This window comes from Tenrec ecaudatus, chromosome 2 (assembly GCF_050624435.1).
Source record: "Tenrec ecaudatus isolate mTenEca1 chromosome 2, mTenEca1.hap1, whole genome shotgun sequence".
Taxonomy (NCBI): Eukaryota; Metazoa; Chordata; class Mammalia; order Afrosoricida; family Tenrecidae; genus Tenrec; species Tenrec ecaudatus.
Window position 1 is genome coordinate 132124536 of NC_134531.1, and position 25373 is coordinate 132149908.

Genomic DNA, 25373 nt, shown 5'->3' on the forward strand with positions numbered 1-25373 from the left:
CCTGGGATCCCTGATGGTGTAGTGGTCAAGTGTTGGGCTGTGATTCTCAGGGTTAGCAGTTCGAAACCACCAGCAGCTCCGTGAAACAGTAACAGTCTCAGAAACCCACTGGGGACCAGTATGAGTGAGCACTGACTCAATGGATGGCAGGGAGTGTTTTTGTTTTGGAATTGTTACCTACACCCCTCTTCTAACTTGATGTTAACCCCTGTTATCTAGAAAAAGCCCCTTGTCTGCTGTTCTCGCAGTTAGAGATTGCGTATTGGAGAGAACAACCCTACTAGAGAACGTCTCTGTAGGCGCTGGACCTTTGGGTTCAGGGACTGATGACACAAGTTTAAACGCCCCGCGGTGGGGTCTGGTTCCCAGCAGCGGGAGTGAGGAGAGGCGGGGCCTCGGGGCGCGGGCGGGGCCTCGGGGCGCGGGCGGGGCCTCGGGGCGAGGGCGGGGCCTCGGGGCGCGGGCGGCGCGGCGCGCGGCCGACGTGGCAGCCGGCGGGGCGTGCGCTGGCGGTAGCCATCTTGGAGGCGGGGACGCGGCTTGGTGAGTTTTTGATTGCCTCTTCCCGGCCGTCTCGGAGCCGCGCTCTTGCCCTGCGACATCCCTGGCCCCCACTTTTCACTTGCCACGCAGGCACGGTCCCGGGACCCCAGGTGAGCGTCAGCCTGGCAGCGGGGTGCGTGCGAGCGGACGTGGGCGTCCCAGCAGGGCTCGAGGGAAAGTAGCCCCGGAAGGTGGGCGGCCCGGCCGGCCGAGAGCTGCGCGGGTGGTCTCGAACCCCCCACCCCCCCGGGCGCGGCCTGTGCGGGGGCTGTGAGGTCGCGCGGGTGCGGCCGCACTGGGGTGTGCGTCGCCGGGCTGGAGGGTGCACTGAGACTGCACCGTGGGTGCCGACCGGGGCCCCCCGCCCGGCCCTCGTCCTTCAGACTCTTGGCTCCTGCGGCCCGGGAGCCGCGGTGGCCGGCCGGCCCCTCCTAACGCCCCGGCCGCGGAGCGGGAGCGGTCGGCACCCGCGGACCTTTGTCCGGCCTGGCCCGCCGGCAGACGTGGCAGAGGCTGCAGGAGGCCGCTCCCGCCCGGCTGACTCCTAAGTCAACAAAGGTGGACGGGAACCGGGAGCCAGCCTGGTTTTCCGAAGTTGCCCGCGAGGTTCCAAACCCCCGCTCCTCGGGCCCGTTGCGGGCACTTTGTTTGAGCCTGGGTCCTGCCCCCGACGATTTGCAGCGAGGCCCACTCCCTAGTGTGGCAGGGTGGGGGTCACAGAGAGGTGTTTTGGGTCATTCGGTGGAGTTCTTTTAAAAGATGACGTGCATTTGCGTGATCCATTGTTTTTCTTGTACAGCCACAAAATACAGTCAAATCAGCGAACATTTATGGAATTTGTATTTTTGGGATAGGAGCTGACCATGCAGACAGCTAGCGCGCACTGTCAGGGAGTGGAGACAATTGTGTGGCCCAAGGACATTACAGTAATAGTTGATTTGAAGTTTGTCAGTGACCCATTATTCCTGTATCCCCATAAATAGTCATCCACTTTTTTTTTAACCAGAAAACTAATGCGCTAGAAAATTAGAAAAGGTAGCCTCGGCCCAACTTTCTGCCACTTGGGGAAAAAAAAGTTGCTTCTCTAGTACTACTTACTGTGTTGAGAGTAAGCACTGCCACCATTGTCGGTTCAGATCCTTCCATGTTACCTCAGTGGTTTTGTAGGAAGTAGAAGGTATGTGAACCTGGCTGGTACAACCGCGTGGGGAATATCGAGCCCACCCACTGACTTCTGGCCATCTGTTCCCGTGATGGTTATTGCCTATGAAATTCACTGGGGGCAGTTTTATCCCATGGGATCACTGACTTGGAATCCACTCATAGTGGGTACCAATTACATTGATGCCTATAAGACATACCTCAATACTGTCATGAAGTGAATTCTCAAAGAGTAAAACTCTCCAAGATGGGCTGGGAGAAATGGACCAGTTAGTTATTCCATGGTGCGGCTTGTATCATGCTAGCAATGTGGGTGATTTTGACATCTAACTGCCATTAACCACGGTAAGAGTTAGGCAGCATCTATAGTAGGAAGAGAAATGACCAGTGAAAAAACGAGACCGAAGCGGCAGCTCTGGTGAGAAGTGATAAAATTCTGCAGAGCTTTTGGTACAGAGGGGGCAGGATTAAGAAGTTAACTTGCCAGGATCCCATGTCCTCTGCTTCATGCCACAGATGTTTTCCTCTGAATTCACAACCAAACTTTTTGGAAGTTTGATTATTTGGCTCACTTTTCTTTCCAATACAAACTGGTTCTGTCCCCATTGCTACCATGGAGACAACTCTTATAAAGTTGCCAAATCCATACGATTTTTCAGGTGTCATGCATTCGTATCTGTAGCATTTGCTACTACAATTGACTCTCTCTTGCAATGGTCATTGACCTTTGATCCACAGATTTTGGCTTTCTGGGTTGCTGGCCATTTCTCCTCAGCTTGTCATCTTCCTGGTTTGTTTCACTGGTATTCTGTCTTTAGATCATTTACCCCGAGTCAGAACTACACTGGTGAAAACCGGTTCAGTTTCTTAGGGTTCTAGTTGGAATCAGTATTTCTACTTGGGTATTTCAAGGAGTTTGACCTCAGCGTGTCTGAGACTAAACACTATATAATTTCCCCTTTTATTCGGTTACACGTTGGGCTGCTAACCTCAAAGGTCAGCAGTTCAAAACCTCCACTAGCTTCATAGGAGAAAGAGGAGGTTTTCTACTCCTGTAAAGAGTTTGCAGTCTGTATAACTCACGGGGGCAGTTTTACCATGTCCTACAGGGTTACTATGAGCCTGCATGGATTTGATGGTAGTACGTTTGGTTTTTGGAGACTTTTATCCCCAAAACATCATTAAATGGAAACGTCACCTTCTTGGAACTGTTCCAGTGTTCCTTGTCGTAGTGAGTGTCACCAATTTCTGTGCAGTTATATAAATAACCACACCTCCCCAAAATCATAGACACTAACATCTAAATTTTCCTGGTTCCATTTACTTTTCATCATTGTTACTGCACCAGGCCTCCTTGTTAACAGTTTTCACCTCTCTAAAGTGTCCCAACCTCTGCACTTTGACATGGGTTACTGTTGTTGGGTGTATCAAGTCAGTTCTGACTCATGGTGGCCCTGTGTACCACAGAATGAAACACTGCTTGGTCCTGTGTCAGCCTCACAACTGTTGGAGGCCATTGTGGGCAGCCACCGCCGTGTCTTTATCTTGTTGAGAGTCTTCCTCTTTGTTCCTAGATTTTCTGCTTTGCTAAGCATGATGTCCTTTTCCAGGGACTGATCCCGCCTGATAGCTTGTCCAGGGAACACAAGACAAAGTTTTACCATCCTTGCTTCTAAGAAGCATTCCGACTCTTTACTTATTACAAGACAGATTTAATCATCTAGCTAATCCAGTACTTTGAGTACTCTTGCCCAACAGCATGATTCGAATGCATCAGTTCAGCTGACTTTCAGAATGGGGACTCATTCCTTCTCGTGGATTCCAGACATCCTAAGTCTGGAATTTTAGCAGCATCCTAAGCTGCACTACATTCTAGTAGTGGCGCCCACCATCGTGACAAAAACGTTTCCAGACATGGTGCCTGCTCGTGGAGGGTAACTCCCCAGACCCTGTCTGAGACTCATTACTTCCTCGACTATTTCTGTAACTTCCTCAATGATCCGTCTGTACTTTGGCCAAATCTGCATACTTTGGTCAGTGGAATCTTCTCAAAGCACATACGGATTGCCAAAAACAGAAGTCAACTCAAATATCCGTCACCAAATCAATGGATAAACTTTGAGGTGTGTAGTATTATGCTTATATGTATATTAAGTATTGTTTATATATAAGTATATACATACGTACGTATGTATGTCTATACAGATATGTACGAATACTCGAGCAATGAGAAAGAACCAGCTAGTGATATAAACTGCAAGGGATGGATTGTAAGGATGGATGTGATGTTGAGTGAAACTGCCAGACTCACATGTTGCGTGCTGGGTGATGTGAGAAAACTCACACGCTAGAGAACAGGTCAGTAACTGACAGGGCTTCGTGTTGGAGGGTAGGACACATATGACAGAATGGTAGTGTGAAGAAGTTTCTTTGAGGTGAAGAAACAATTATGTGGATAAATTGTTGTAGTGGTTACACAAATTCAATGCCTGTGATAGAATTTCGGAAAGCGATATGCAGCCTTGTCCTCCCCCCACGTCCTCCAACAACCAAAGAGTGCATGTAAAAACTGGTAAAGCTCAGTATGGTGTGTCGTTACTAATGTTTTCCCGGTGTCGGTGTCAGGAACTGAACATTGTACTGTAGGATACCAGTATTGAGAAAGTAATGGCTTGGAGTGACTGGTGCTGCTCCGATCCCCCGAGACCTCTTTGCAGACAGATTGTGTGTTCACGGTGTCTAGCTCCTTTATCATGATCTCATCTTCTTGCCTTTGCCTAATTATTATCTGCTTTTCCTTTAGCTCTCAGCTTATCTCTTTCTACCTTTTGGACGCCTTGGATCTCAAAGAGATTCTTTGTCAACCAAAACTCTCTCTTAGGTTTAGTGTCCTTAGTTCAGGTACATTTCATTGTTCAATGGAGTGATTGATCATCTCCTTTGCTGGGTTTTAACTTTATCACTGTATTTCCAATGACCAGTACTTATAGTGCTGGGCATGGAATGGACCCGAAACTTTTTTAAATGAATAAAACATCAAAAGCATTTAATGTATTTAAAAGTTTGGGTTTTATACTTTAGGTGGAAATGAAAATTTGTAGGTTTTAATAAGGTTTTCCCATGTTTTATAATCTGTCATTTTCTATTAAGATCCTGTCATCTAGTGCCGCTTTTGCTATAATTAACTTTTCTAAAACCTGAACTGTGGTAGTAATTAGCTATTCCTGTATGCATTTTAAAATCTGAAATGGGAAAATGATGACTTTTTTCCTTTGTGAAGTTGAACACATTTTAATTTTTTGTTTTTTGTTAATGATAGTAATCTATATATATTTCTTTTTAGAAGAAGGGGAAAGGCTTCCAAAATATATGAAATTTTTTATTTTTATGTTGAATAGTGACAAATCTCGAGATCAATATAATGAGCATTCATGTGATAGAAATCAGTAATTTATTATTTGAAACATTGTACAATTAACTATACAGTTATAAAATTATTTCCCAGTTATGAAGTATGTACATTGAAGTTCAGACTATTCACACATTAAATATCCTTGTAGGTGGTTTAATTGTTCTCTAATGTGCAAGCACGGGAGCTTATTTCTGGCTACTCTATAATCTTATATTCTGTTTTTAGAGTATCCTGTATTTGAAGGAAAATGATGGAAGAGAGTGGAATAGAGACAACACCACCTGGCACTCCGCCACCCAACCTTGCAAGACTGGCTGCTGCTGCGATGTCGTCTGCACCAGGTTCGTCAGGCACAGCGTGTTTTTACCCTATGTGTACATACTATTATCCACCCCAGATTAAGAAGGAAAAAGCAGTGCATTTATTGAAACTTTTCTACTCTTTATCAGGATGAGAGAAAATAGCCTCTTTTCACTTGAGCTCATGAAAAAGAGACATGAATTTTGCTCTAGGCTGACACATTCTTTATTTATGCTGGCTATACCTGTATATATTATGATGACAAAAATATCCTACAAAGCATTTGTTTTGTCCTAATTTTCTATTGATTTTGTGATTAACCTTCTGATGAATGTTTTTGAGCCTTCAATTTGTAGGTGTTTATGTTCAAATCAGCAGGGACAAAAAGTATATTAAGATATACATGAAACACATCTAAACTAAGATCAATTAATATATATACAGTATCTTATATGTTAAGACACACACGCACACACATATATATGATTAAAAATAGACCAAATCAAGCGTATGAAAACAAAGGGCTGTTTATAAATGTTGCTGTAGCTTAAACTTGATATCTATAGCTACTTCTGATGTAGGAATCAAAAGTCATTTGCATTCAGTCATCCTTGCTGTGTAGCCTGGTATATTTCTAAAAAATTTCTTGGAATATGATCTCTTAAATTTGAAACTTTTGTAAGAAGAAAGTTATGAGGTCGTTGAAAACTGAGTAAAATGCTTTTCCCGTTTTATGCTTTCTTTTCCCTCTTTCCTAGCTGCCACCGCCTCTTTCTCTTCTCCAAATGTGTCCTCTATGCCGTCCCTGTCCCCCCACGCATACTCCACCCCTCAGCCCTCCCTGCCTCCTGTCGCTCCTTCGGCACCATTACCTTTTGTGCCTCCTTCTCCAGGTCCGTCTGTATCGCCGCTGGTTACCTCTATTCCACCTCCTGGTTTTCCATCCGCTGCTGCCACCTTCACTAGTCCCCCCTTACCTCCCTTCCCGCCTTCCACTTCTGCCCCAAGCACCCTGGTCTCTGCTCCCTCTTCGAGTCCTCCTACTTCAGGGTTTTCTGTTGGATCAACTTATGACATTACAAGAGGTCATGCAGGGAGAGCCCCCCAGACACCCCTGATGCCATCGTTTTCTGCACCTGCGGTAACAGGTAATTCTCTCTTATTTATTCTTTGAATTAAGTAGCTGTCGTTACTGAGATACAATGTACCCATGTGAAGTGTTCATACACACACACATATATATATATATATATACAATGGTTTCTAGGATATTCATAATTACACTAAAGTCAATTTTAGAATTTTTCAGCATCCCACAAAGAAGCCCACTTAGCATCATGCTCCCCATACCTCTACCCTCCTACCCTCTAATCCTAGGCCACCACTAGCCTGCTTTCTGTCTCTCTAAAGCCAAAATCCAAACTCACTGCTATTGCGTCAGCTCTGCCCAGGAGCAACTGTAGGACAGAGTAGAACCGCCCGTGTAGTTTCCCAGGCTGTGATCTTTACAAGAAGCAGATCGCCATGTTTTTCTCCCAAGGATCCGCTGGTGGGGTTGAACTGCTGAGCTTTTGGGTAGCGCCTATGTTAACCATGGTGCCACCAGGATTCCTGTCTCTGTAGATGTCTATTTGAAACATGTTATATGAATGGAATCATAATATGTGGCCTTTTACATGTGACTTCTTTCTCTGCATGTTTTCAAGGCTCATGTGCGTTGTTGCATATGTCGGTACATTCAATCCCTGGTTGTAGTTGCACGCCTTACAGAAAACTCTTACTTGTCCTTTAAACTGGTTTCGTCATGGCCAACAAAGTGAAACAAGAACATACTCGAAATTTTCAATTTGCCAGGTTTGGGATGGTAACTGGAACAGAGAAAATGATAGCTTAAAAGTTTAGAATGCTGAGACGTGGAAGAGGTGTGGTGAGCCCTTTCAGGAGGCTGATGCATGAGACTGAGCTATTAGCAGGGCTCTAGGAGAGAGTCACGTTCAAAGCAGAGGAGTCAAACTCAGTCTTTGAGCTGGGCAGTGTTGCATTGCGCTGTTCTCAAAACCAGGGCAAGAAATGTGGTTTCTATGCAACACATATGCTGCACTTCTGTGAGAATGAGATTTAATTTCTAGCAAGACTTTGACCTATAATTTCCCCCATCCTAGCTATCTGCCTGGTTCACTATAATTTTTAAAATTCATTTTGCTTACTCATTAGTTGGTGGACATTTAGGTTATTCTATTTTTGATTATGAATATGTACCTAGTTGTACACACCTGGTTCTTTTGGTCAAGGTTTTGGTGGACATGGGTATTTTGTTTCTCTTTGGTGAAGATCTGTAAGTAGTATAGACCAGATCATTTTTCAAAGCTACCCCACCATCTTAATTTTCCTACTAGTAGTATGACAGGTACTTATTTCAATATATTAATATATTCTTAATCATATTTCTTATACTTTGGAATTTTACACGTTTTTACTACTTAGTAAAATAGAGTTACTGTTACCTTCATTTGCTGATAAATATCTCAAAAGTCTGAGAGTTTTAAAAGCTTTTTAAAAAGTAAAAAAAATCACAGATTGTTCAATGTGTTTAAAAATCAAAAATTATAAAAAGAGTACATCTTAAGCAAAAGAAGTCAGAACTAGGAATAATAGGGAGTTATGCCTGAATGAGATAATGAGAAATTTTGGAAACAAATGGTGATATTTATGAATATAAACTGGCAACCTTTTTGTTATTGTTTTATAAACATGCATTTAACACACACACACACACACACACACACAAAAGACCCTTAAGGGAAGTACAGTCTTTGAGTTATTTTGTAATAAGATATAAATGAATAAGCAAAAGTTTAACAAAAAATTATTTTTTTTAGAAATTAGTGTTTTTGTAGCTTAGCTAGCCATTAAAAAAAAAGCTGTTGAATTCTATAGTTCGTATTATTGGGTAATTTATTTTTCCAGCTTTATTATACCTACTGTATGTTTATGCAAATAATATATGCATTTGTGTGTGTAGTGGTTGTTATAGATCAGTTATAGCAAAACTTCATCCTCGTCATCTTCTGCCCATTATTTTTCATTTTAGGAAAAAGAAACTAATGTGTTATGATTTCTGTTGTACAACTTTACTCATTTACCTTTAGAAAGAAAATTTATTGTAGCGTATAAGTAGTAGACTCATTTATGTGTATGTGAAAATTTCCCATTGCATTACAATGAGCTTTTATGAGCGAGCTGGGTTGCACCTACATTACTGTTATGCTTAAGAGGTCTGAACTTGTAGCTATTAATGTCCAAGTGCTAGAGAGGACAGCCATGAGATACTATTTAAGGTATAGTTTATGTTTCTTTTCTGGACATTGTTGTGAATGTAAAAAAGGAAAGACGTTTTACTTTTAGATTCTGCTTAAATTGTAGTTTGTTAAAACATGGGTGGTGTTTTGGGTTCAAAGCTCCCTCTTGAGATGCTTTGAGTGTAAATAAAGCTTTGTTGAACTATTCGTTTGTGTATTGTAGTTTTGTGGGAATAGTGAACAGAATAAATTACACAGGTATAAATTTCTGTCATCAAATAGGTATGATGGCAACTCCTATTACTCAGCAAGCCAGCTTGACATCTCTGGCCCCGGGGCCCGAGAGCACGTCAGCCATTACCTTTCCAGAGGAACAGGAAGACCCTAGAATTGTTAGAGGGCACGATGAAGCAGCTGCTGGTGGAATCTGGGGTTTTATTAAGGTAAGACATAATTATTTTTAAAGCTGTGTTTAATTTTGAAAATTAAATGTTGATTAGAGAAAATTTTAAAAATGCAAAAATCCTATAAGGAAAAAAAATTCTCATATTATCAATTTGTGGTAGGTCCTCTCAATCTTTGCCTATTCACATCCATGTTGATGTGCCATTTCTTTTTAATAAAAATCAAATTGGAGTAGTTACATACGTTGTTATGATTTCTTGTCTTGTGTCTATTGTTAGCCATAAAATATTATTTAGAAGTAAGGGTTTTAAAAAAAATCAGAGTTCTTCCCTTTATGTGCATATAAAACATTAATTGATCCCATGTGCATATTAAAATTACATCTTTCTTGAATATTCCTAAGAAGTTTTGTTAGTGCTGTATTGTTAAGCAAATAGTTACCTGCAGGTAGTTTCCTTTGCTGATACAAGGCCCTGTGTCCTTAGGTACTTGTGTTTGCTTAGGTATGCAGCATATGCCACTGCGTGCACTGCCCATATTTTATTGCATTAAGAACTTGAGTATTTATATAAGTGGTCACTATTTTTTTGTTTGTTTGATTAAAATATCATTTTATTGGGGGCTCTTACAACTATCCATGCATCACCTGTATCAGGATCTTACAATCACCACTGTCCCCCACAGTTTCAGTTGTTTGTCCCCGGGGTTGGGAGGTCTTATGTGTCCATCATTGCGATTGGTTCCCCTTTCCTCCTCTGCATTCCCCACCTTCCCTCTACCCTCTTGGTATCGCTACTCCGCTTCCTGTTCCTAATTCTGTGTGTCGTGAGCCCTTAGCCGTTATTTGTACCTGTGCACATGATCCGGTCTAGCCCACAGGGAAAGGCAGGACTGTTGTCTTGGTATTGGGGGTGAAGAAAGCAGAGGAATATTGTGTGTTTCATCTGTGCTATACTGCACTCTGGTCACGGTCACTATTTGTCTGTTTGTTTTTAGCCATAAAATAATCTTTAGCAATTTGATGTGTTTTTTTTTGAAGGCTCTTTTGCAACCTGTGAGCCATTGCATATATTTACCATATTTTATTTAGTTTTGTTATATCTGAGAAATGCCCCTATGAGCTTTAATTACGTATATGAATGTCTGCACGCACATACTATGTGCGGCTACATGAGCCTTCACAGCCTTCAGCATGGCCTACACCTTAGTATAGAGAACATAAAAACCCTCACACACTGGACCAATAAACAATATGATAAACAGGGAAAAGACTGATGTTTCTGAGGATTTAAAAAATATTTAGAGCCATACAAATACCCGTGGATGCTGTAATCAAAAGCTCAAACGATGTATTGCATATTTCAGACGAGCAAATAGGCTGCAGAGGACCTCTTCAGAGAACTAAAGAACAAAGATGGCACTTTGAAGCCTACAGCGTGCCAACCCAAATGATGGCATTTCACTGCCTGTGTACTCATGCACACGGCAGCTGGGCAGGGAGTAAGGGAGGCCAGAGAAGAACTGGTGCATTTGAAGTACGATATTGAAGAAGAGTATTGGGCTGACACAGGAGTGGGAGTTGATGGCACAGCGGGTTTCTCCTCCAGTACAGACTTGGTCTTGGAAACCTTTCTAGTGTGTCCTGTTGGGTTGGTATGATTGGGAATCGACTCGCAGGCAATGAGATCAGGTCCCAGAAGAATGAACAGTTTTTTCTTAGAAGAAATTCAACCTGTATTCTCCTTAGAATTAGAGATGGCAAGACCTTGTTCATTTACTTTGGATGTGTGATCAGGAAAGGCCAGTTTCTGGAAAAGGACATGCTTAGAACACAGAGAGGGTCAGTGAAAAGGAGAAGGCCCAAGGAAGGAGAAGGTCACAATGGCTGCAGCAGTGGGCTCAGCACAACAGCGATGGTGAGGCTGGTGCAGTGTTTCAGAGTGAACTCCAGGAGACACAGCAAGTAGAAGAGGGGCTAGAAACATTCGAATATTATATATTCAGTTAAATATATATTTTTGAAAAATTAGATGTTTTGATTATTTTTATTAGAAAAGAAAGTAAGGCCAATGAAGATGTGATTACAGTCTTTATTTGGGACTGTAATGGGTAAGTTTTTACCTAGTTTTTTTTAATATAAATTGGAATATGAAGAGGTTTCAAAATCTTCCTGGAAAATAAAATTAAAGGATAATAGAAGTTTTCCACAAAATTTTTGAAACACCTGTGTAGGTGGATGTATGTATATATCTGCATTGCTATTTTGTTGGTTGCAAATCATAGTGACACTATAAGACAGAAAAGAACTACTCACTAGGGTTTCTGAGGCTAAATCTGTATAGAAGCAGGCAGCCTCCTTTCTCTCTCCTGAAGTGGCTGGTGGGTTTGAACTTCTGACCTTTCAATTAGCAGTCCAATGGTTAACCCACAGCGCCATTAGGGTTGCTCATGTATGTGTGTCTATATTTTGTGGTAAAGTGCTGTTCAGTGGAGACTCAGCAACTCTGTACAACAGACTGAAACGCTGCCTGGTCCCTTGCCTTCCTCACAGTTGCTGGAGGAGCCCATTGCTACAACCACTGCGTCAGACCATTTCCTTGAGGGTTTCCTCTGACCAAGCATTCTCTTTTCTAGAGACTGCTCTTTCCTGATGCCACATCTCAAGTACATGAGATGAACCCTTGCCATCTTTGGGTCTAAGGAGCATAGTGGTTGTACTTCTTTTAAGATGTACCGTATAAACTCGTGTACAAGCTGAGTTGTTCAGCACATTTTTAATGCAGTTTTTGTGGTAAAATTAAGGGCCGTGGCTGATATTCGAGTTGGCTTATACGCAAGTATATATGGTAAATGTGTACTCACATGTATATCCACATGTGTATATATGCATATAAGTATTTCTTAGGCCAGCGCTACGCACACTACTATCTACAAATTGCTGTTATGTACACTGTTTTTGGTCTGATGAGTTAAGAGAGATGGACTTTATTTGGAAACTCATAACAGCAACTCACTGCCAACAAATCTATTCCAATTCATAGCACCACTTTATAACAGCAGAACTGCCTTTCTGGGTTTCTGAGAGAGTGATTCGTTATAGGAGTGGGGAGCCTCATCTTTCTCCTATAGAGTGCCTGATGGGTTTGTGTTGCTGACCTTGTGGATAGCAGCCCAACCTGTAACACACCATGCCACCACATCTCTAGAAACTCTCACAGCATTTGTAATTACCAGGACTTTTGTTTTTGTAATATGTTGTGGACCTACTTATCTGTAATAATGTCTAGGCTTTATGAATGTGACCTTTTTTAAGGATGAGAATCATTGTATATTAGTTAATCTAGTAGAGAGAAAGTATGTTGTTGTTAAAGATTTTATTAGATCCTATCAGGTCGGCTCCACCTCAGTGATCCTCTACAACAATTAAATGTGCCAGGTCCTGCACCATCTTCATAATCATTGCTGTGTTTGAGGTTGTTGTTGTCGACATTGTGTCAGTCCATCTCACTTAAGGATCATCTGCTTTCATTGGCCCTTTGCTTACTCAAGAATGATGATAACGTGTCCAGAGTAAGCAAGACGAAATCACGCCATCTTCACTTCTAGGAAGCATTCTGGCTGTACTTCTTCCAAGACATAATTATTTGTTCTACAATTTCACAGTATATTAAATATTCTTCAACACCACAGATTGATTGATTTGTGTTATACAGGGTGTGGCTGGGAATCCCATGGTGAAGTCTGTGCTTGACAAAACCAAACATTCCGTGGAAAGCATGATTACAACTCTGGATCCTGGAATGGCTCCATATATCAGTACGTACTTACACCGAACTGACAGCTGCGTGCTGTTTTCAAAGTCTGTCAGTGTCAACCATTAACTAATACTCAGTTCATTTTCTTAGGTCCTACAGTCAGTGGGAATACCTGTTATATTCTTTCATTCAGTTGATTATCTTGGTTCACTAGCATTATCAGGCATCTAAAAAGATTGTGAAGATAATACAGAATGAGCTTATGAAATATTACTGTATATTACTGATTCTAATTATACTATACTGAGTCTAATTGTACTAATGGGCTAGCATTGCCTTATTTACCTGTTACTTTATGTTCTGTTCACATTTGAAGTAAAGCTTTTAAATTTAGTGCTGACATTTTTCAATTATGTATTGCAAATAAATATGCTTAATTCAGGAATCACATTTTTAGAGGAACTTTGTTTATTTACTAATATTTCTAGGTGTATATGAAAAAAACAAAACCTCAGTCTCATTGAGTGCATGCTACTCATAGCACCTATATAGGTCAGGTTAGTCGTCTCTGTCTACAAGACTGTAATTCGTTTTTTAATAAAGTAGTTTTATTAGTATATATTTCTCATATATAATTTAAAAATGCAATAATAATAAAAAGTTCTGTGCAATCATTATCACAACTAATTTCAGAACATTTTCTTCTCACGCTCATTATTGTTAGCTGTCCACTTTCCCCCATCCTCTCCTGCCGTGCCCCTAACCAGTTGTTGTCTTTGTCGAGCTGCCTACCCTGGATTTCATATACAGAAACTAGTACACAGTCATGCAAAACAAACAGTGACTAGACAAAGCTGGAAAAACCTCAAAGAGAAATATAAAAATATTTAAAACTGAAACAACTTTAAAGTGGGTCACAAGGGAGATCAAATGATAGGTATTACATTTGAACCTAACTTCTTCCATAACCGACTTTCCAATGCTCTATGGATGATAGCAAGGTTGTTGATATCCCTCAGCGATGGTCAGAGGGGATTCACCTGAGACCTCATCTATGTGGGGATCCGGCAATTGGATTCTGGTTTTCCACTGCTATCCAAAGCCTTTGAAAACTGGGTATTCACAGTTTAAGTTCTGAAACTATTTCTTCCTTTGGATTTGGGTTTTATTACTTACAGATCTTTGGGTCACACCGGCTGGTGTGCTTCTTTGGACTTATTTGATGCCTTACTTAGATGGTTACTTGTTTGAAGACAAGCTTTTAAGCACTCAGATGCTATTTTTTCTGATAGCCAGGCACCATCTGGTTTCCTCACACTTTGTTGTATGTAGCACCCATATCTTCAGTGATTTCTTCATGAGGTTGAGCTCTGAGCAGGGCCATGTCATAAGAATTCATTGTTCTTAGACTGGGGCTAGAATTAAATGCAAGCCTAAAACCCATTTGTATATTTTACCTGTCCCTGGTTCATTTTAGAGAAATCGTAATCATTTTCTGATAGAGCATTATGAATCATAGCCCTGGGGTATAAAGTAATTCTATTGATCGTGTCATCAATTTAGCCAGTGATATGTAGAGTATATTTTAAAGTCCTTCTTGTTTTATTATGACATTTATTAACCTAGTAGGCATAGTTCTGCCTTTGAGAATGAGTGTCGCTGAAAGTTTTGCCCATTACCAATCACCATTGTTTGTGTAAAGAGTGTCCAATCACGTAAGAGTTTAATTTGTTTAAGTAAACAATTCATGTGCTGCAGTCTGAAGCTGACCTATACTTGTATAGTTTCCCTTTTTTTTAGCATTGTTTTAGGCTCTTTGTACCACTGGCTAAATTGTGGGGGTTGCACTCAGTGAGATGAAAGAGAATGTGCATGAATTATTGATCTGAAAAAGGATCTGTAAACCTCTAGCCAATTCACAAGAAAAAGTTGTAAAAAAAGGAAAAAGAATAATGAGCCAAAAATTAAATCAGCTGAATTGTATTTTGTTATTGTCCAAAGGATTCAGAAATTTGACAGTTCATATAGTGAACTTGTGTTCATAATAATCAAGTGACATATTTAATAAATACATCATATGTACTCCTTTTCCATAGTACGTGTTTTAAATGAAGAAAGGAAAAGAAGGGGAGTTTGCGGGTGCTTGCTGTTTTAATAGGGGCCGGGCGAGACTTTGGAGGCAGTTACGTTATTAGATTCTCAGAGCCAGCCCCCCAGTGAGATGGGAAGGATTTTTCCATGAGGAAGCAAGCTCCGTTACTTCCCAAGGTAGCAAAGCTAATAAATGATAAACCCAGGTCTTTCACTCAAGCCAGTAGTCCCAGAACAGTAAGTGAAAGACATAAAACCAAAGAGGGAAGCAGGAGCAATGAGATTTCTATTGTCAGAAAACAGCAATTGATGATAGCAGATATTCATAATTCATTTTTAAAGTAAGCCTTGTGTGGAAAAACTCACCCTTCACTGATGGGCAGCAAAATCAAGACCATTCTGATGTAACTGGAACTGGAAGCATTTTTACATACATATAGAAAGAAGTCTCTTAATTCAGCACTCTTCCTGTGTCGTGAATGCACAAGAACTGTTAGGTAAGGTTCCCGCAGTTGGACTGTGTACGTTCTTTTCATCAGTTCTCCCTTCATTATCCCACACGGCTGCGATGACCGTGATTATGTGCCTAAATTGTTAGCATTGATACGGTACTTCTGAGAATTTGATGATTCCTTGAATTTGACCTTGGTGTTTTCTTCTGGTTTTTGTAGAATCTGGAGGTGAACTGGATATTGTAGTGACTTCAAATAAGGAGGTGAAAGTTGCTGCTGTCCGAGACGCCTTCCAGGAAGTCTTTGGTTTAGCTGTGGTGGTTGGGGAAGCTGGACAGTCCAACATTGCACCACAGCCCGTGGGCTATGCAGCTGGATTGAAAGTAGGTAACGGATGGCGGTAGCATTTTTAAGGTAGAGAAACTGGCAGTTCAACCTATGTCCACAAGTCTGATAAACCTTTTATATGGAGCTATTGTTTTTACATACTGGAATAATGAGCGATACTATTTTTAGTTAAATAACAATGTGGCATTAAGATACATTGGTGGGATTTTAATTTATAGAGATTGAAAGGTTTTGATTATTGGAAGAAAGGAAGGGCACACACAGGGCAGAGAACACAGGGAGAACCTATTGATAGCGAGTTGATCTGCCCTGTCCTGATAATATCGAGTCGACTCTGCCCTGTAGTGACAATATCGAGTCGACTGCCCTGTACTGAAAATATTGAGTCAACATCAACTCTGCCTTGTACTGACAATATCGAGTCAACTGCCCTGTACTGACACTATCGAGTCAACTGCCCTGTACTGACAATATCGAGTCAACTGCCCTGTAATGACAATATCGAGTCAGCTGCCCTGTACTGACAATATCGAGTCAACTGCCCTGTACTGACAATATCGAGTCGACTGCCCTGTACTGACAATATCGAGTCGACTCTGCCCTGTACTGACAATATCAAGTCGACTCTGCCCTGTACTGACAATATCAAGTCGACTGCCCTGTAGTGACAATATCGCCTTGCTTTTGCCTTTTAGTGACAATATAGGACAGCATAGAAGTGCTCCCAAAGGGTTCCAGGACTTACAGGAACAGACAACATCTTCCTCTCCTCTCGGGGCTGGTGGATCCCAGCTTGTTGACCTACCAGTTAGCAGCCCTGTGCGAGCCCCACTGCATCACCAGGGCGCCTTGAAGAGACAGTAATTAGTCGTTGACAGTCTAACCATTCACTCACTGAGAAATACTTAGTAATATTATACTGAAATCATATTCTTGAGTCCCCGGAGCTTTTTATCATTACTTTTAGCCATACGCTCACATATCTCCTTAGAGTTTGTTGAACTCTCATGTACTTGGAAGGTTCCATGTTAATTCAGACCTAAAGCAGGTTGTGTATTTACCCAATGATCTCCATTTTCTTTTGTTCTTAGGAGTTGATGGACTTTATTTAGCTTACTTTCTGTAATCCTCCCCCTTCCCTGCTGCATTAACTGTTCTGCTTTAAAGACTTGCCAGAAAGCTCTGAACAACTGTATTTTGCCAGAGTCTTCTCCTGCATATTCCAAATTCTAAATTCACTGCCACCGAGTCCATGTCGACTCTTAGTGGCCCTATGTAGGAAAGGACAGAAGTGCCTTTAGGTTTCCAAGACTAGCTCTTCCCAGAAGTAGTAAGCCTCATCTTTCTCCCACCAACATATTGAAACTTATTCAGTCACATTTCCAGTAATAACTCACTTATCAAAAGGGAGACACTGCCTTAATTTTTTTGATTACAAGAGAAGACTTTGAGGAAGAGTCTTCAGATTTCAGTCTGATAGAGGAGGGTGATAGAAATAACTTATTTTGAAAAGGCATTTTAAATTCTCAAACTCTAATCACCACATCGACCCAATTTTGGGTACTTTGTCTTCTGGCCTGCTGCCCTTGGAAAACTTCAGACTTCTACCTGTAATCCCATTACTCTGGTATACAATCCCTCTGGCCTAAAGTTCCAGCAAAAATGGCCTCTTGTGCATATTTTTTGTCTCTTGTTTTATTGTTTGCCTCAGCATAAAAGAGCAAATGAACCAGTGGATCAGCATACAAACACCTTCCCCACTTGACAAACCAAAAATAAGCCCAAAGTCCTCCCAGCAAATGCTTTCGTCTCACTTGTGTGCGCGTGTGTGTGTTTCCTGCAATAAAACTCATTCATAGATTTGCCACCTAATTTTTCCTACCATGCTCTTTTAAACCCACATCAAAAGACTTTCACCCTCACCTTCCAACTACCAGGCATCCTATGCCCTTCTTGCCATCGATTTTAGTGCCCCTTGTCCCTGGGTTTGTTAACACCTACTTCCTGTCACCCTCCTCCTCCTTCCCCACAAATCTGGCTAGACCAGAACATGTACACACTGGAAGTGGAAACACAGGGAATACAGGACAAGTAAACCCCTTAGGACCAATATGATACCAGGAGGGTAAGGGAAAGGTGGGGAGAGAAAGGGGGAACCGATCACAGTGATCAACATATAACTCCCTCCCAGGGGGACAGACAACAGAAAAGAGGGTGAAGGGTGATATTATTCAGTGTTAGGCATGAAAAAATAATACTTTATAAATTATCAAGGGTTCATGAGGGACGGAGAGTGGGGGAACTGATACCAAGGGCTCCAGTAGAACGAAAATGTTTTGAGAATGATGAGGGCAACAAATGTACAAATGTGCTTGACACAATGGGTGTATGTGTGGATTGTGATAAGAGCTGTACGAGCCCCCAATAAAACGATTGAAAAAACGAAACACGGTTACAGTCTTGAGCACCCACCAGGAGTCACTGAGTCAACATTGATGTGATGGCAGTGAGTTTGGTTTGGTTAATTCTCCACCATTGGGGGAGGATAAAACAGTCATTTACTTATATAAATCTATCAATTCAAGTTGGGACTGGTACTAAGATTGTGGAAAGGAAATTTCACCACATGCTTAAATTTGAAGGACAAGGCCAACACGATAAATAAATCTCTCAAATGCTCTTAAAGTCACAAGACACATCTGTTTATTTATATGGGTAAATTGGTTGCATCAGATGTCTTTAAAGTGTTGAAAAGCAAAGATGTTTCTTTGAGGACTGAGGTGTGCCTGACCCAAGCCACGGTAATTTCAGTTGTCTAATATGCATGTGAAAGTTAGATAGATACATCTGAATGGTGGTGCTGGAGACGAATACTGAAAGTACCACGGACTGCCAAAAGGACAAACAGATCTGCCCTGGAAGCAGGACAGCCAGAACGTTTCTTAGAAGTGAGGATGGCGAGAATGTGTTGCATACTTTGGACATGTTGTCAGGAGAGGATGGTCTTTGGAGAAAGACATCGTGCTTGGTAAAGTTGTAGGGCAGCAAAATAGAGGCAGACCTTCCGCAAGATGGATTGACACAGTGACTGAAACAATAGGCTCAAACGATCATAAGGTAATTGTGAGGATGGCTAAGACGGGGAAGTGTTTCGTTCTGCTGTGCATAGGGTTGCGATGAGTTGGAACAAATTTGACGACACCTACCAACCACAGTCTTTGCCAGCTCAGCATTATTTACAGTTTCATAGCATTGTAAATATTAGTAGCCATGGCAGTGTAGTTTGTTAAGCTTGAGGTTAGTAGTTCTAAACCACTAGCTGCTCTTCAGGAGAAAAATGAGGCTTACTATTCTCTTAAAAGAGTTATAGTCTAAGAAACCTACAGGAGTGGTTCTACCTTGTCCTCTAGGGTTGCTTTGAGTCACAATTGGCTAGATGGCAGTGTTTTGTTTTGTTTTTGGATCAACTGATTAGAACATGTAATATAAAAATGACTCATTTCATAATAGTGACCAAAATAATACTGCATGTAGAAATTTAGAAGGTAGATCCCAGTCTCCCCATGTTGTTAATACTGAAAGGATATTTTTTACTTCTGATTGCATATACTTTATATTATTTGAATGTTTACAGTGTGTGTATAAATGTATGTACTCCATAAATCATAAATATGCTTAATATTGAATAATTTGAGATGCTGCTGTAACCCATGCCGTGTTTTCTCAGGGAGCCCAGGAACGGATAGATAGCTTACGTCGGTCTGGGGTGATCCATGAAAAACAAACTGCTGTGTCAGTAGAGAACTTCATTGCAGAATTGTTACCTGACAAGTAAGAGGCTTACTTTTCTATTGGGGTAAAAAGTTTAAGTGGGAGGTGGGATGGGGGTTGGGGATCATCATACTGAATATCCAACAGAAAGTGTGTCCAGTCATTGAAGCAGAGAGAAGTGTGTTCTGGTGATAGCTGTATTTTTTAACGAGTTATGTAACCTGGGATAGTTGACATTTCTATTGATTCTTTTTTATTAAACAGAGATAGTAGTATGGTTTTCTAAGTTTGCACAAATAATCAGTTAATAGTACTACCTATAAGATGATCTAATGATCTGATATGGATATAATTAACTTCTAATTGCAAGCAGAGTGATTTACACAGTTACCCAGAATAGTGGAAATTATGGGCAAGAGACCCCCATGGTAGTCACCAAGTTTGTGACATACCTTATGCCCGTTCCAAAGAATGGTGATCCAATCGAATGTACAGACTGTAAGAATGATATCATTGATATCGCACACAAGTAAAATTAGCTCACGATCGTCCATCAATGGTTGCAGCAGCACATTGACAGGAAACTGCCAGAAGTCCTGGCCAGATTCAGATTCAGAAGAGGATAAGGAACAAGGGATAACATTGCTGATGTCAGATGGATCTTGGCTCAAAGCAGAGAATACCAGAAAGAGGTTAGTTTGTGTTGCATTGACTATGCCAAGCCGACTGTGGACCATAAAACACTGGCTGATCTCGAGAAGAATGGGAATTCTGGAACACTTCATTGTGCTCATTTGGAACTTGTCCACGGATCGAGAGGCAATTTTGCGAACAACACGGGAATACTGCATGGTTTCAAATCAGGAAAAGTATGTCAGGGCTGTATCCTCTCACCATATTTGGTCTATCTATCTGGTGAGCAAATCCTCAGAGAAGCCGGTGTGTCTGAAGAGGAATGTTTGGAGGAAGGCTTATTAACATCCTGCGGTACGCAGACGACACAGCCTTGCTTGCTGGGTTGGGAGGAAGGCTTATTAACATCCTGCGGTACGCAGACGACACAGCCTTGCTTGCTGGGGTGAGGAGGACTTGCCGCACTTGTGGTGAAGAGCAGGACTGCAGCCTTCAGTGTGGACTGCAACTCAATGTGAGGAAGACCAGAAACCTCACAACCAGACCAATAGATAGCATCATGGTCAACAGAGAAAAGGTCTGAAGTTGCCCAGGATTGTGTCTTACTTGGATCTACATTCAATGTTCATGGAAGCAGCAGTCATGCATTGTGTGTAAATCTGTTACACAAGCCAGGATATTTTCAGACACCTCATAGGCATTGAAAGTTGGACATTGAATAAGGAAGAGTGAAGTAATATTTTTGTATGTGAAATGTGCTACTGGCTAAGAATATTGAAAGTATCATGGACTGCCCAAATAACGAACGGATCTCTCTTAGAACAAGGACAGCCAGAGTGCTCCTTGGAGGCCAGGAAAGTGTTACTTTGTCTCACTTTCTTTGAACATTTCAGCAGGAGAGACAAGTCCCTGGAGAAGGACATCATGCTTGGTCAAGTGGAGGGGAGGGGGGCTGGGGAGGGAGGGGGCAAGAAACACCCTGGATGAGCTGGGCTCAGACACAGGAACAGTGGTGAGAACGGCGCAGGACCAGGCAGGGTTGCGCTCTGTGGTACACAGGGTTGCTGTGAGTTGCAACTGTCTTGAGGGCCCCTTACAACAATCATAAATCTATTAGATCCATACAGTGAATTCTTGATTTTTAAAATAGATTTCATTGACCGAATGAATAGTTAAAATCATGTCAATTTGATTATATTTTCCTGTGTTCTTGAATATATAAATGATCGTTATATTTAAGTTCTTTATATTCCAGTATTTAGATCTCTTGTGGGTTGGCTTCGTGTGGGAACCCTGGAGGTCTCGTGGTCACGTCGGGCTGCTAGCCATAGAGGCCAGCAGTTTGAAACTACCCGTCTCTCCTTGGGAGACAGATGGGTGTTTGACTTTGGTCAAGCGTTACAGTCTTGGAAACGCACAGGGGTTGCGATGAGTCGGGCACTGACTCAGTGACAGTGAGTGTGGCTTTTTGGCTTGGGTCTGCTTCTCTAGTCTCCTTTTCCTTATGTCCTTTCATAGAGTGTTCTCTTTGAAAGCCTAGTGATTTTTTCACAGACGGTATATCTTAGAAGGTGAGGAAGAAGGGGGGAACAGATTACAAGAATCTACATGTAACCTCCTCCCTGGGGGACCGACAGCAGAGAAGTGGGTGAGGGGCAATGTCGGACGGTGTAAGATATGACAAAATAATAATAATTTATAAATTATCAAGGGTTCGTGAGGGAGGGAGCTGCGGGGAGGGAAGGGAAAATGAGCTGATACCAAGGGCTCAAGTAGAAAGCAAATGTTATGAGAGTGATGATGGAAACAAATGTACAAAAGTGCTTGACACGATGGATGTATGGATTGTGATAAGAGTTGTATGAACCCCCAATAAAATGATTAAAAAAAGAACCAGAGATATTTGATAAACACCAATCATTTAAAAAGCAACTCTATGGAATAGGTGATCTGCGAGTGGTCTGGCTTTCATCTAAATGGCTTGGCAGAGGTGGTGTTGGGTCACGCATGGTGTTGAATACTTTAGTCAGAGATTGTGTTAGGACTGGTAGTCCTCAGGGTCAATTGAAGAGCTCAGCTTGAGAGTTCACCCTTCACAGAAATTGTTCTTGAAAATTTGTGCTTATATAGCTCTTTTATTACTTTAAATGTATGCTTTTAATAACTCGGCCAACTGTTTAGTGTAAGACTTGAATTACCAAAACAGCTTTATATTTGAGCAGAGGTAAATAGTAGAATGATTAGGAATATAAAATAGGAAGTGTACTGATGATTTCTAATGGTCTCTAAGAGAGGGGCGGGAGGACAAGCAGATAAGTAATAAACTCAGGATTCCAAATACCTGCTGATTCCTGCTGTGGCTACTTCTCTGCTGCCTTTTAGTTCTCAAGTCATTCTAAGGAGTGCGTGTTTCCCTGTAGATATGTCTGATGTTTTCTGGGACATTGAACCACAGCGACAAAGTTCAGTTTGGGTTTTAAAGAGGGACCATGGACCATAGTCTCAGGAGTCCATGCATCTCTATCTAGTGATGAGCCTGATTTCTTTTTAAGGTTTAGTTTTGTTCCCTATTTTTCTTATACTCTATTCAGGATCTTCTAATGGGATTCTTTTCAGACAAGTTGAGAAAGTTGTTGTTATAACAAAATAGCAAGTAGACAAAATCAATCTTATGATTTAATGTTATTAATTGAAAAATGCTTTACAATATGAACACTGTAGATAAAAATGCATTTATTCTTCAAAATTTCATGAGAACTCTGTCAGCACTTTTGTGTTTTTTTTTAATTTGTGAACAAATTCTCCACAAATACTCTACTTCATGTTTCACTGCCCTTTGTTAGATATACTTTAAAAAAGTAATGATATTGAACATTATGTCATTCCTTGTACTCTTATTACTTTACTTAAAATCAGAATTTCAGAGCATCTGATTATTTTGTGATTCTGGTTTGCTGACTGAAATGCTGGTCATCATTTGTAGCAGATGACTGTTATCTTAACTTGTAAACGGCCCATGGATAATTCAGAAAATGTGAATACAGAAGAGTATATCAGGAATTCGATTATTTGTTATTTTCTCTGAGCATATTCATAATTTGCTAATAAGTGGTTGTATATTAATGATAGAGTTGGTATTATAAAATACCTTCTATTTTAACAAGTGATAAAAGACATGACCCATTGTGAACTATTTTCATGTTCAGTGAGTGCAAATTTTACTGTTGGACATTTAGACATACCCACCCATGTATTTCCGCCATCAAGAAAAGTGAATTTTCCTTGATAATTTGAAATTATTACTTTTTTTTTATTCCTAGGGGTTTTTTTTGTTTCCCTCATAAAACTAAGCTACAATAGTATTTTCTTTTTCTATTGCAGGTTTTTTTTTTTTTTTTTTTGAGGAGGGAGCGGGCGGTGTTGCTGTTGTTTGGATTGTCTACTTGTAAAACTGATTAGAAATAGGCCTTTTTGTAACCTGCCTTTTTCTGAATAGTAGTACTTCATTTTTATTTTGTCTATTCACTGTAACTTCTATTAGCACGTAAACCATGTAACAGGCATGTACTCCATTGCAGATGGTTTGACATCGGTTGTGTGATCGTGGAGGATCCTGCCCATGGGGTTCATCTGGAAACATTCACACAAGCCACCCCGGTGCCTTTGGAATTCGTACAACAGGTGCGCTTGTTCATTAGGTTTCTGGGAAAGCTTCCCAGGCTCCGTTCACTGCTAAAATTTGTGTGAAGTGTTTTTTTGGAAAGATGTGTTCTTGAATTTCCTTTAGTCTTTTCTCTTTTTGTCTTGCTTTTTCCACATTGCTTTAGTAACTGCCTACTTTTGTTTTCCAACTTTGTTTGACTAGATAATGCATCCGTCGTTCGCCAGTGTTTTCTGTATTTTATTCATTTGTTTTTATGATTGTGTTGCTTGCCCTTTAACTCCCAAACCAAGCTCCCTGCTATCGTTTTGATGCGGACTCCTAGTGACTAAGACAGTAGAACTGCCGCGGTGCGTTTCCGAGACTGTTACTATTATAATGGAGAGAATGCCTTGACTTGCTCCAGGGGAGCAGGTGGTGGTTTCCAACCAAGACCTTCCGGGTCACAGCCCCACCTGTAACCACTTCGCCACCAGCCTTCGTATCCCTCTTGTGCTTGTTTCATGTCCACATTTGTTTACTTTTTCAAGTATCTCACATTTCATCTCTACTATTGCCTTCTTCATTTCCTCTTCATGTTCATCTCCAGGTAGCAAGGCAGCATATGGAAATCTTATTTGATGGGCTCTATCTTTTGTTGACCAAAAATAGAATTAATACTCAAGTTTCCATAGCTTTCAGGAGAATCTAAACAGAAATGTATGATGTTGATATCTTGTTTGTGTGTGTGTGTGTGTGTGTGTATAGTATCTTTTATGCATTAAATGTAATTTTACAACTGTCTCTTAATGTTATTTTGGACTTGTATGTGTTTGAGAGAATCTGATTAAATTATTGGATCTTCTACCTAGAAAAATATAGATTAATACTTATATACATTATATAAAAATTTGGCATATATGAGGCAGTTTCAAAATATTTGTGGAAAAATGGAATAAAGAGATAGTGGGATTTTTTTCATGAACTTTTTGGTCCCTGCTCATGCTCACAGAATTCCCAAAAGCCACCTAGTGGTGCCTAACTCTCAGAGGTTTCTAATTTAGAATTGATGCTGGGAACTTTGAAAGTTTTAAAATATTTTCTTTCATTTATGTTGTAATTTTTATCCTACCTTGTTTAAAGAAGTTCAAGAAAACATTTTAAATATGTGTAAAAGTTCAACATACTCCACTGTGAAAGTGATTGAAAGATTGTAAGTGAATACTAGGCATAATGTATTTGTAAAAGTTTACAACCAATCCTGCTGCCATTGAGCTGATTCCAACTCATAGCCACTCTATATGACAGAATGGAACTGCTCTATAGAGTTCCCAGGGAACCCTGCTGGCATGATGGCTACAAATTGGGCTGCTAAATATAAGGTCAGCAGTTCGAAAACACCAGCTGGTTCTTGGGAGAAAGCCAGAACTTTCTCCTCCCATAGAAAGTTACAGTCTGGGAACCTCACAGAGTTTCCAAGGCGCTAAATCTTCCCAGATGTAGACAGCCTCATCTTTCTGCCGTGGAATGGCTTGCGGAGAATAGCTGAGCGCTTTAACCATT

General features: G+C 40.9%; 1 protein-coding gene across 3 annotated transcripts in view; it reads left to right on the forward strand.

The window, feature by feature from the left end:
* Positions 1-515: 515 nt before the first annotated feature.
* Positions 516-25373, forward strand: part of PRRC1 (proline rich coiled-coil 1) — a 32806-nt gene continuing 7948 nt past the window's right edge. For 2 of the 3 annotated variants that reach the window (XM_075541485.1, XM_075541487.1), the window contains exons 1-8: positions 516-653; positions 5342-5457; positions 6175-6564; positions 8998-9158; positions 12834-12936; positions 15638-15801; positions 19494-19597; positions 23749-23851. In XM_075541485.1, coding sequence (XP_075397600.1) covers positions 5364-5457; positions 6175-6564; positions 8998-9158; positions 12834-12936; positions 15638-15801; positions 19494-19597; positions 23749-23851 — 1119 coding nt within the window. In that variant the 5' untranslated portion in view covers positions 516-653; positions 5342-5363. The remainder of the gene's footprint in view (positions 654-5341; positions 5458-6174; positions 6565-8997; positions 9159-12833; positions 12937-15637; positions 15802-19493; positions 19598-23748; positions 23852-25373) is intronic. The other variant, XM_075541486.1, reaches the window with a different exon arrangement.